The sequence below is a fragment of the Epinephelus moara genome, chromosome 13 (genome assembly GCF_006386435.1).
Source record: "Epinephelus moara isolate mb chromosome 13, YSFRI_EMoa_1.0, whole genome shotgun sequence".
NCBI lineage: Eukaryota > Metazoa > Chordata > Actinopteri > Perciformes > Serranidae > Epinephelus > Epinephelus moara.
In genome coordinates, this window is record NC_065518.1 from 408,434 (window position 1) to 421,330 (window position 12,897).

Consider the following 12,897-nt stretch of genomic DNA (forward strand, 5'->3'; position numbering starts at 1 on the left):
GTTGATAGACTGAAGCATTTGATCACATTCCAAGGAGAAATCATGTGTGTCAAACCTCATGAAAAAGTCATTAAGCTTGTTTGCTTTTTTGAGTTCATCATCTGTGATAAGACACCTCCTCTTCGTAGTCATATTAGCTGCTGCTTTCATAGAGTCCCATAACTTTTTCGAATTCATTGAGGTGAAGTTCTGTTCTATGATGTCCTTGTGTTTCCTCCTGGCATCCCTCAACTTTTGATCAAGTTCTTTTTGCACTATTTTCAAACCCATACGGTCCTGGTTTTTAAAAAAAATTTCAGTTAATACAGTCCTTCACTTCTTTGCTTATGTAAGGTTTATTGTTTGGATATACTTTAACCACCTTTTTGGGAACCACACAGTCAACACAGAACTTTAAATAGTCTGTTATTGTTTCAACAGCAACATCAATTTCCAGATTGTGAAAAAAGTCCCAGTTTGTGCATAAAAAAGAGCCCTTTAATGTCTCAAACTGTCCTTTGTCCATACAGATACAGTGACTAAAACACTCCATCACCACTGTAATTCTTCTCTACTGTAAAAATCAACAGTGAAGTAAGTCACAGTGCTGTACTGCAACTAGATGGTAGCTTTTTTTTTTAACCTGCATTGTACCGACGTAGTGCTTTTATTTTGAAAGAGACTGTATGCAAACTGTACATTTCCTGTGCAAACAGAAGTGTATTTTGAAAACAGACAATGCATGTAACAGGCTGAAGTTGACACGGCGTCCCAGAACGTCAACAACCAACACACCCAGGGTACCTTGGACGCCATATGTGGACGTGGAAAGTCCATGAGCAAACGTGGACATGTGAAGAGGTCACAGTGAAAATGTCTTGAACCCATCCATCACCTTTTGCGAACCTTCTTACGTGGACTTTCAATCTTTGTACTACCTCTTCTTTCCCACCTGTCATTCCATTGGTCATGTGTTTGCAGCTTTCATGATAACATGGGTTATATACGGTGCCTTTCATGATGCATCTGGACGTGGAAAGTCCATGACTGAAACATCAATACCTGACGAGGGCGGAGTGAGGATGTGCTGAACAGTTACGTCCAGGCATGATGATCTGCAACGACCCATTTGCACAAACTGCTGCCTCACAGTCCCACAGCTTCACACACAATCCAACACACTCCCTCTGATATCATATGTTTCCAGTGTTCTGCAGTAACATGTCACTGTGTGTGGTCTAAATATTCCTGCTACATAAATCCTGTCATCATAACTCCTATCTTACCATAACTGTACCTACAGTAACTGATTACTTTACAGTGTGTGATGAGTACAGGAAAAGTAGCTCAACATGTACTCCAGCCCTGCTCACATGACGTCACCTGACTTCCTGCCAACATCAAACACACTTCAATGAAAATCAATTATTTTATTCGTCTTTCCAGTTGCTGTGATCAGCAGCTGCCACACTGACTCTGGATCAGTGCTCACACTGGAGTCACTCACTGCTGACGTCATCAACAGAGTGCAGGAGGTGGACAAAATAATGTGAACACCTTCACAACCCGACATTAAACAACCGTGTAGTGAGAACTATTTTAGCTGGAGAGCAAAACACCAGACTCGTGTTTCTCTAATGCCCCCCCTCCTGGTCACATCCTCACATTTCTGCATGTTTACAACAGTGTTTATTTTATTTTGCACGCGCGCCCTGCGGAGAGATGGCAGTTAATATAATGCACAAGTCAAGATTACGTAATATTAAATGTGGGGGCTGGCTGTGTTGCGTTTAGAAACCTCTCAAGTGGTGTCATGTTATCTGTCCCAGCAGCCGTTACATAATCAAAAAGTTACCCACAAATAAACTTTTGTTTTTGAGGAACATGTTGTCATATTTGTTAGACTTTGTTTTTAATGTAGTTTAAAGGAAACCAGCCACGTGAGCTTTAAAGTGAAGTGAAAGTGAACACTGTGTTTGGATCATGCGTGGGTGCGTGTGTGTCTGTCACTCACCGAGTGGCTGTAGGTGATCCTGGGTGACGTGTCCACGGTCTCTGCAGAACCTTTACACATGTGGAGAACACACAGTTGTTCCGTAGAGCCTGTGAGCACAGCACCAGCCTGGGTATCATGTTGTGCAGCTGCAGCTCAGCGCTCCTCTTCTTCACCAACACACTGGGAGAGATCCACTTCCTCTGAGCTCCGCGGGACTGAGCTGCTCTGACACACTTCAGGCAGGAATTCACTTTTGATTCGCGGGAGATTAGTCTGCAGCGATTGGCAGCTCCTTCCACGGACCTTGATCCGCCACATGAGTTCACAGCAGTGCTCTCCTGATGGAGGCGTCAGTGCTGGAAGGAAACAACTGAGGAGCCACAAAGTGCCACCAGACTGCTGGGAAACTTATTTATAAACATCAACCTTAGTTTATCATGTGAACAAACTGGTCCAGCACTGAGTGAGCGAGTGAGTGAGAGCCAGCAGCCTGCAGCAGTGTGACATGCAGAATGTGATCCCCTGCAGGCAACTGACAACCATCACTTTACTACATGTGGTTGCTTTTGCCACAGACAAGCTCAGGGACATGTTTCAGGAAGCAGACCCAACAAACTCTGAGTTGGGGCACCTGGGGACACTGAATGCTGCCTTGCCTCTGTAGGAGGGAGGATCCTTGACCTTGAGAAACACCATCTGAGTTTTTGATCAGCTGATCAGAATGAACTCATGTAGCTCTGAGTGTGTTCAGCCTGAGGGAAGTGCCTTCACAGTGAGCACCAACAGCTGCCATCAGTGGAGTGAACATGATTGTCAGTGGCATACAGAGGAGTTAAAAGCTGAGCCTCTTTTTTCACCCCGGCTGAATTTGGAGATTTCAGTGACTGTGTATGTGGAAAAAACTCCAGCTCCACAGTCCCATCAGATCACTTACCTGCACAACATAACAACATAATAAAATAACAAAAACATTGTTCAGCAACAATCACCAACTCTGGTTTATCTGAAAATAAACCCTTATTCACCCAGTGACATGTGGACACAATGCTGACTCTGAGCATACTGACATTATGTTTTACTCAAATGGAGTTAGGTGAGTTTGCTGATGGTGATTTTTGGGCAACAAAAAGGACAAAATATCATCAAAAGCAAGTCAAGTAATATTGGACTTAGTGGTGAAGGAGTCTTTACAACATTATTCATCACAAAAAACATCAATATTCTTCTTCTCAGGGCCGTGATCACCCGTTCAACATCTGGGCACATATGTTTAATAACTGACACCTCTGTGACCCAACCAGGGCTGGAGATCAGCAGCAGCCAAATGCTGCTAAAATATGCACACATACACTCATCAGCTAAAAACACAATGGGAATCTACTGAGTGGAGTCCACAAGCCACAGTGGCAGGTGGACAAAAAGTTAATTTCCAACCCTGGACACAACCTTCAGAAAAAGATTAGATCTGGAGTTTTTAAAGTCAGTTACTGAGAGCCATTTCAGGATACGAGCGAAGACTGTGGAGGAAAAATGCTTTTTATGACATTGGTTATGACGTACTCACACTTTACCAAAAATACATCAAACAACACTGCTAGAGTCTACACAACACACAACACGTAACACGTAACACTTAAATAACTTTCAATTTTTAATACATTTTAAAGTAGTGACATGGACAGGACAGTGTTTGGCTTCGATTGTACCCACAGCAAGAGAACAACATGACAAACCACACACAAAACTGCAGCACACCATGTTTCAAAAGAACTGGTGTGTATCATGAAAACAGTTGCTAGTGATTATTTCGGTTGGTGGTGTGTGGTTACCTGTCGTAGCAAAGATCATTTTTCTCCCAGTGTAAATTACTGCCTAACTTCGTCTCACTGAAACTTGACGTCACAAACAACAAGGCAAAGAAACAGCATGTTAATACATTAAGTGCTTCTGCTGCTACAGTCTGACTACAGTCTGAGCAGTAGCTAACTGCAGCTAACTGTAGTTAACTGCAGCTAACTGCAGCTAACTGTAGCTAACTGTAGTTAACTGCAGCTAACTGTAGTTAACTGCAGCTAACTGTAGCTAACTGTAGCTAACTGCAGCTAACTGTAGCTTACTGTCGTTAACTGCAGCTAACTGTAGCTAACTGTAGTTAACTGCAGCTAACTGTAGTTAACTGTAGCTAACTGTAGTTAACTGCAGCTAACTGTAGCTAACTGTAGCTAACTGCAGCTAACTGTAGTTAACTGCAGCTAACTGTAGTTAACTGTAGCTAACTGCAGCTAACTGTAGTTAATTGTAGCTTACTGTCGTTAACTGTAGCTAACTGTAGCTAACTGTAGCTTACTGTCATTAACTGCAGCTAACTGTAGTTAACTGCAGCTAACTTTAGCTAATGGTAGCCAACTGCAGCTAACTGTAGCTAACTGCAGCTAACTGTAGTTAACTGTAGCTAACTGCAGCTAACTGTAGTTAATTGTAGCTTACTGTAGTTAACTGCAGCTAACTTTAGCTAACGGTAGCCAACTGCAGCTAACTGTAGCTAACTGCAGCTAACTGTAGTTAACTGTAGCTAACTGCAGCTAACTGTAGTTAATTGTAGCTTACTGTCGTTAACTGTAGCTAACTGTAGCTTACTGTCGTTAACTGCAGCTAACTGTAGCTAACTGTAGTTAACTGCAGCTAACTGTAGATAATAGCCACTACAGCTTACAGCACTGGCAGTGATGACGGAACATAACTCCTGCGACGGTAGGAGCCACTACAAGTTGTCATCCTTGATGCTTACCACACACTGGGAGACTTTAAAAACTCCCTTTGATAAAACATAACATTAGGAATTCCTTATGTGTCTCCAAAAACACATAACTCTAGTAAAACAAGATAAAAGGCGCCACGTGTCGACAGTATTCTTGTAAACTCTGCATCAACACACTCCATGTAGATAAACTGTATTTGTGTACAAACCTTACATTTTGGATGTTGTTGCCTCAGCTCACTGCCAGCCTCCGTTGGTTAGCTTTGCTATGTCAGTGGGAGGAGACTGTGGGACTGAGAGGCCAACTGTTAATATTTCTCACTACAATAAGTGCTGGTTGGTGGATCAGAAATACGCCAAATTAAACAGACTCCTGCTCACTCACAACTCCACCAGGTTCTCCTTCTTTTCCTCAAAACAAGAAACTGAGACTTGGTCACATTCTTGCATCTCCCTAGAGTCCCTCCATGTTTACTGTCTACCTGGTTTACTGCTTCCTGTTTGGTGCTGGAGAGAGCAGCTGTTGGTTGCAGACCATGTTCACGTCATTGAACTTCAGTATTTGCACGAGGCCAAGACTAAAAACGTAGAATAATGTCAGACAGCTGAGGGACAAACTCATGATTTCACTCCGTCACTGGAAGTTTGTGAGAAGTTGTTGTGTGTAGGGCCGGTATAACCTGACAGACGCCTGTGAGGGGGGGGCAGTTTAGGAGTGTATTAAATGTCAGAACTGAAAGTGAAAGAACTGAAATGGATTGTGGTTGATTAAAATATAATGCATGCATTTCATGTCATGATTGCGAGCTGCACAAAATGTTTCTGAGGGCCACCATTGACCCGTGAGCTGCACTTTGAGGTGCATTAAAGTGTCAATTATTTCTAATGTCACCTTTGTCTGTGTGACGACATCAAACTGTTGAGCCTTCTAAGACATAAACATCATTTACGCACACATGTTGCACCTATGAAACAGACAGACGAAACCCCTTCATGAACTAGATGCTTTTTGTATCAACAGATTCTTATTAGATGAAAAACAGGAGGGTCACCAGGTCAGGACAACTTTTTTTCTTAACATTCCAATCACTTATTGCACCTAAAATCGCCGCAGAAAGCTTTTCTCGGCGGAGTTAAAGGAACAGTTCCTCTTTCAAACGATGGTAGCGTCCTCTCTTGGCCATGAGCTCTTGGTGCGTCCCCTCCTCCACGACTTCCCCCTTCTCCATGAAGATGATGTGATCTGCTTTCTCCACAGTCTTCAGCTGATGAGCCACCACCAGGACGGTCTGACTGCACGCCAGAACCTCCTGCAGCACCTGAGACGCACAGTGACATACCAAGTTACAGCAGTCTGTGTCTGCACAACTTATCAGACAAGGATAATGGAGATGTAAATGTGTGAGATCACGGCGGTAAAAACTCCAGCAACACAAATTTTTCATCCAGAAGAAAATGAAATGCAGAAATTATTGTCTGACAACAAAAAGAAGTCTTCCCTCACATGTCAGACATTTCAAAGACAACAAAATGCAAACAACAGTAATAATAGAATTATACATAATAAAATAAACAGAAAAGAAAAGAAAAAAATGGTTTCTCTGTTTTTCAAAGAGGGTTCCCATATTGTTATGTTCATGTCATGCTTTAATCGTTTGATAGTTTGCAAACTTTTCCACAGGTTGAGTTATGGATAATTCTTTAATCCAATTTATGAACTTTATGACAGTGAGATGACTCTTTTTGCAAGTGGTAGACAGAGATTTGAGGCAGCAATATCTTTCTTGGATGGAAGAAGTTTGTCAGGATGTAAATCAAGAATAAAACACTTTGGGTCCAGTGTTAATCGTCTGTCCAGTATATTTATTCTCCAGAGCTTGTTTAATCTTCTGCCAGAACTCTTTTACTTTTTAGAGAATGACTTTAAATTTGAGGAAACAGGTGGATTATTTTATTGAGTACTGGACACATTGGACAGTGACTGTCTCAAATGTTCGACCTGACTTTGTGTGAGTAAGTATTAGAAACGCATCATTCAGCCACTGTCTCTCTGATATCAGACACTGGATACAAACAAATCTCCTCAAACTTAACTACGACAAATCAGACTTACTCATAATTGGTCCAAATTCCCTCACCCTGGCAGCCAAAGACTTCCATCTCTCTATCGACAACTCCACCCCCTCCCCCCACTGCCGCAACCTTGGAGTCATCTTCGACAGCAATCTCTCCTTCAACCAACACATCAAGCAAGTCACCAAATCAGCATTCCACCATCTCAAAAACATCGCCCGCCTCCGCCCCTCTCTCTCCTTCCCTGCAGCTGAAACCCTCATAATGCATAATACTGTTGCAGTAGTCAATTGGAGATGTATTACATCTCCAATTGACTACTGCAACAGTATCCTCTACGGCACAACCTCCAATCTCCTAAATAAACTTCAGTATATCCAGAACTCTGCTGTGCGCCTCCTCACCCACACCCACTCCTGTGACCACATAACCCCTGCCCTCCAGAACCTACACTGGCTCCCTGTTCCGCCTCCAATTCAAAATCCTCCTACTCACCCACAAAGCACTTCACAACCAGGCCCCCTCCTACCTTAAAGACCTTCTCCACCCCTACACCTCTTCCTGCACCCTCCGCTCCTCTGACGCCAACCTCCTCACCGTACTGAGTAGTAGTCTGACAGTGAAAGACAGGAACAACCTAAACAACATTGTAAAAGTCTGCTCCAAAATTGTTGGCACAAACTTGTCAGACTTGAACTCTGTCTGGGAGGAATGTGTCCAAAAAACATAATAAATCAAGATCATGTCTTGGGTGGAGAATTCACCCTAATGCCATCAGGACGATGTTATCTGCAGCCTCTGAGGAAGACTAACAGATATTCAAAGTCATTCATTCCTTCTGCTGTCAAGCTGCTGAATGCAGGGTCACTGTGATTGCAGTATCTGCTGTGTGCAACAGGCCTATTTGGCTCTATTTTTATTTATTTATTTATTTAATTGTCTCTGATTCTTGGAACTCATTGATGAAATATATTGAGGTGCTTCTTTTTAAGCAGTAGTTGTTAGGGTTCCTATTTGGGTCTTGTTATTGTAATCTTGTATTTGTTGTTGCGTAGTCCCGTAACACTGTCTTGTACAGTGTGTTTCTTGCGGGATCCCATTCGTCATGTCATGCTCCCTCTGACACCTATTGTAAATCATGTTGTGTGAATGTTTTATGTGTTGTCGGTGGACTGTAGGAACTGAATTGCCCTTCGGGGATACATAAAGTTTTTCTGTATCTGTACCTGTACCTGTACCTACGACCAAGCGCCGCACCTGGGGGGACAGAGCTTTCTCTGTTGCTGCCCCCACCCTCTGGAGCTCCCTNTATGTGTTGTCGGTGGACTGTAGGAACTGAATTGCCCTTCGGGGATACATAAAGTTTTTCTGTATCTGTATCTGTATTTTCTGTTGCTGCCCCCACCCTCTGGAGCTCCCTCCCACAACACATCCGCGGCTGCACAGACCTCACCTCCTTCAAAACTCAACTCTAAACATACCTGTTCCGTTCTGCATTTAATCCGTCCTACTTCCTTCTTGCTCGTCCCTTATACCCACCTAACTTTGTATGTCAGCACCATTATTTGTCTATAACCTTGTCTATACCTAATGCACTCCTGTCTGTAAGTTTTTCCTCTTTTGTCTGCTGTTTTGCACTCTTGATTGAATTTCCCTGCACTTTTTTTAATGCCTGTAAAGTGTCTTTGAGTCTTTGAAAAGCGCTCTATAAATAAAATGTATTATTATTATTATTATTATTATTATAGTGTAATCAGTAGCCCCTCATTGTCTCTCTCTCTGTGTATGTTTTGATCCAGTATCTTTGTTTACAGAACTTATTTATTTGTTTCCTTATCTACTTATTTTTATGCTTATTTTATGTAATCATTTCAATGAATCCATTTTATTTTATTCATGTAGTTTTATCTATTTACTTATTGTCACGCTCAAAAGTTCTTCATGTTTATCTGGTTGTGGATTTTGTTTGTATATTGTCTTAATAAACCAATAAAAACAGAATTACAAAAACAAATGTAAAATGCTTCAAAAACGACATTTTGAGCACATAAACTGTTTGCTCTGCTGCTCGCCACACACAAAGGGAGGCACACAGCCGTATGAAGGGGGCGGAGTAGCTGCAATCTAGACTGTAACTATGACGCTGTTTGTCTTTTGTTGCCACATCACAGTGAAGGAAATCTGAAGCAACCACACCCACACAGTCCTGAAGTGAGATTATCTGAGTAGATAAGATAAAAGACTGATGATAACAACTTGCTGCAGCTTGTTTAGTCGTGATTATTTGGTGTGTAGAGATTGTAAATGTCTGCAGGGAAATCAGACGCTCAACAAAAAATGTGGTTTGTGTCAAAGTTGTTAAAGAAGGAACAATTCAGTGAGACACTCTCAGTCCCATTAGCAAAACAAACAGATTGTACATTTCTGTTCAGATTAAACTACGTGCTAATCTGCTCCATGTTGGGCACAAATCAAGTGACTGATATATTAAATACTTCATGTTTTTATAAACATGTACAGTTAACACCAGACGTAAAGATCTTTTTGCACATTGGTCCCTATCTGGTTACCAGTATGTTTTAATGCTGAATGTTTTACTGTCTTTTACGTATTTTTGTTTGTATGTTTCTTGCTGTTTATGCAGCAGTACCCTGTCTCTAAACCACATTTCTCCCAAGGGAGACAAATAAATGAACTTTGACTTTGACTCTGAAAGAGTCTCCTTGGGAATGTTTAAAGATAAACAGTTACACACGGTGATCCGACCTATCTGATGTTTCTGCTGTTGATTTCATGTTCTTTGTTGCAGATCTACCGGCACTGAAGATAAGCAACATACAGCTGTGGACAGGTTTGAAACTTAAGGTCGTTTATGCACCTGGAGGGCCAGGCCTCTTTATGTAGGTCAGAAAAGCACAGGTGTAAGTAACAAAACTCATGATGGCTGAATTCCATTTAGCAGCTTGAGTTTCAGGCTCCTGGTATTGTGCACGCTGACTCACTGTCACGGCTTATTGGGACACTTGAATGGAGCAGAGCCATCTTTAATAGAGACAACTGTTAGTCAAAGGGGATATAATCACTGAGAGTCTGCTCAGTGTAAGATGGGTCTCAGCAGTGACACAGACATGCTCTGACTGTGTTTTATACTTACAGTATGCTGCACTTCAACATCCAGTTTGCTGGTGGCCTCATCCAGTATGATGACCTGCGGCTCTCGAACCAGAGCTCTGATGATGGCGATGCACTGCCTCTGCCCATCAGAGAGTCTGCCACCACATTCCCCGATGTCTGTAAAATGAAATACGGACATAAAGATTATTCAGATAATAAAAACATCAAAATGTTTTCCATCAATCATTACTGAAATATCACATCACCACAACAGATCTTTGCTCCCCAGCCGGACACTTGGAGCTGTAAACCAAGACTTTCCTTCCATCACATCACATCTGTCGTGACCATCGTATGTTCAACGTTAATATTTAACTCATTTCCAACGGTATGTCCGTTACAGTTTCTGTTTCACAGGACACAGTGCATCAATCTGTACCGGTTTAGATACACAAATATAATCTGTAAAAAATGTACATGTTACTTTATGTCATCATTCCTATTGTACATTTACTGACTTGTGTATTTTCAGTTTCTGTAACTGCAGCTGATTTTTTTATGATATTTAATGTCCATCCTACAGTGTTGATGTAAGTTAAAATTTATTCATAAAAATGTCTCAAGCACAAGATGAAAAGAAAGCAGCTCTAACTTTTATCTTTATTTGAGTCTGTGACCCATCTCTCTGCCCTCACACTACAGTGCAAACACAGTACACAAGCATACGACGCCCACATTAAACAGACTATTAAAACAACAAAAAGTACAAACTAATAATAATACTAATAATTACTCCAACCAGACACTGCTCCGAGCAGGCTGCAAATCACAAAGCGCACCGTACTGCATTTTTTCATCAGAGCCTACAATTTAAAAACAGAGAAGCTTGCTGCATCTTTTTTAAGTCGTTCTTGTAGGACAACCATCAAATCACCTGTGCTTTGCTTAACCTTTATTTTACTGTGAAGTAAACTCACACATCTGTACCCTGTATTATTTTAAACAGTGAGTTAGTTAGTATCTAGTTATCGTACCAAGTGAATAAACATCTGCACAGAAAATGGACAACCACCACTAGTTTGTCCTCCATGAATGTTGCCTCGTCTTGTTGTCGTCACCATCACAGAAGGCCTGACTTCCATCCCATATGACAACGGGGGAAAAAAGCCGAATGATGTCGGGCGTTTTCTGCTCCGAGTTGACGGTTTTTCAACTTGAGAACGCTCTTGCAAATTCATGAGGCAATCAGCAACACAAAAGCAGCAACTACAAAGTTTTACTCTCATTGAAATCAATTACAAAAGCTGCTACAAAGTGCTCTGTCCTATCGGGGCCAAAGGTTAGTCTCTTACAAAGACACCGATGACGTCAGCACGCTGGCTGACTCTGTCGTCTGTGGACATTCCCATAGGAAAGTTGTAATAGAACTAGTGCTGGCTCCCAGTGGCAGTGATGTGATTGGATCCAAATCCGTGTACTTCCATACTTCCACGACCAATGGCTGACTAGCTTTGCCTTACACCTGCCTACACCGGAATTGCTGTTCCCCAAATTGTTGTCCGTAGTACAACAGAAAAGGAAGTGTTCAGTGCATCGCACGAAGAGATTAAAATGGATATAACTTCATTTGATTCAGCTATATTGCAGAGCTGCAACGTCTCTGTTACATGTAACACACGTGCCGTACCTATGGCAACGCCATCACGTGGTCTGGATATCCCCGCCCATTTCTATTACAAAACGAAAGACGAATGTCCCCAGAGTCCCATTCCGAAGTAAGGAAGGCTGGTCACGTGAGACGAAGCCAAAGGCTCCTTAGTGCCGTTAAATAGACAATAAAAAACAACAATAAAACAATTGCATTAGATAGTTCATCCTGAACAGGATAACATTAAACTAGAATTACTCCACCAACCAGTCAAGTTACACTTAGAGTTTACATCCATGTCTGTAAAGAAATGGATGCTTCACACACATCTTCCCCCGCAGCACACAAGAGCTCCACAATCAGCACAGTTTCAACATTAGTGTCACCAATTCAGTATCTGACCACAAATACTGAACAGACAGACGACCCACGGTCACGGCTATCAGTGGTGCAGAGGCATAAAAACAAAGGAAAACTATTTGTAGCGTTCAGGACTGATTGGTTTTAATTAGTTTTGTAACAAACACCTTTGTTTACACCTGTATACGTCCACTTCTGTACCTGTGTCATATTCGTCCTTCAGCTCAGAGATGAAGTCGTCTGCCTTGGCCCTCTTCGCAGCTTCCTTCACCTTCTCCATGGTGCAGTCCTTCAGGCCGTACTCAATGTTGTATCTCAGTGATCCAGAAAACAGCACAGGATTCTGGGATACCAGGGCCATCTGAATACATGAGGTTAATACACACACTAGTGTTAGTGCAGTGCTGGTTGTAAGGATTGAATTTCACACACAGTTTTAACCAGGCAGCACAGAACATCTGTACAGTCAACATAGTATTAAGATTAGAGTCACCAATTCAGTATCTGTTCAAATGTCTCCCCTTCTGTTCAAATGTCTCCCCTTCTGTTCCTGAGATATGACGCTGAATACTGGCAAGAAAAGTGATTAAAGGGATAGTGCACCCAAAAATGAAAATTCAGCCATTATCTACTCACCCATATGCCGAGGGAGGCTCAGGTGAAGGTTTAGAGTCCTCACATCACTTGCAGAGATCCAAGGGGAGAGGAGGTAGCAACACGCTCACGTGTGTTCACGTGCTTTCGCTGGTCTCGCACAAGTGCACACACGTTAGCGCAGTGCCCAGAGAGGCAGTCAGAGCTACAGGCTACAATGAGGCTAAAAACAGAGTTCAAATGAGGTTTTTCCAAACAACTTTTTATGTCGGGGCTTCAGGACACTTGGATCACTATGGACGAGCAGTATGGAGATATTTTGTGGTTTCAATTATGTGTTTTTGGACGTTTGAATCTGGGGCGCCGTCAGCCTCC

General features: G+C 42.2%; 2 protein-coding genes across 4 annotated transcripts in view; both read right to left on the minus strand.

Moving 5' to 3' along the window:
- acsf2 (acyl-CoA synthetase family member 2) overlaps positions 1–2,366 on the minus strand; it is a 53,819-nt gene extending 51,453 nt beyond the window's left edge. Inside the window, exon 1 of the mRNA XM_050060770.1 lies at positions 1,994–2,366. Within this exon, the coding sequence (XP_049916727.1) occupies positions 1,994–2,112 (119 nt within the window). The 5' untranslated portion in view covers positions 2,113–2,366. The remainder of the gene's footprint in view (positions 1–1,993) is intronic.
- A 1,752-nt stretch (positions 2,367–4,118) lies between these two features.
- tap2t (transporter associated with antigen processing, subunit type t, teleost specific) overlaps positions 4,119–12,897 on the minus strand; it is an 18,198-nt gene continuing 9,419 nt past the window's right edge. For 2 of the 3 annotated variants that reach the window (XM_050060401.1, XM_050060402.1), the window contains exons 10-12: positions 12,130–12,289; positions 9,961–10,097; positions 4,119–6,052 (exon numbers count right to left, since the gene is read on the minus strand). In XM_050060401.1, coding sequence (XP_049916358.1) covers positions 5,867–6,052; positions 9,961–10,097; positions 12,130–12,289 — 483 coding nt within the window. In that variant the 3' untranslated portion in view covers positions 4,119–5,866. The remainder of the gene's footprint in view (positions 6,053–9,960; positions 10,098–12,129; positions 12,290–12,897) is intronic. The other variant, XR_007570944.1, reaches the window with a different exon arrangement.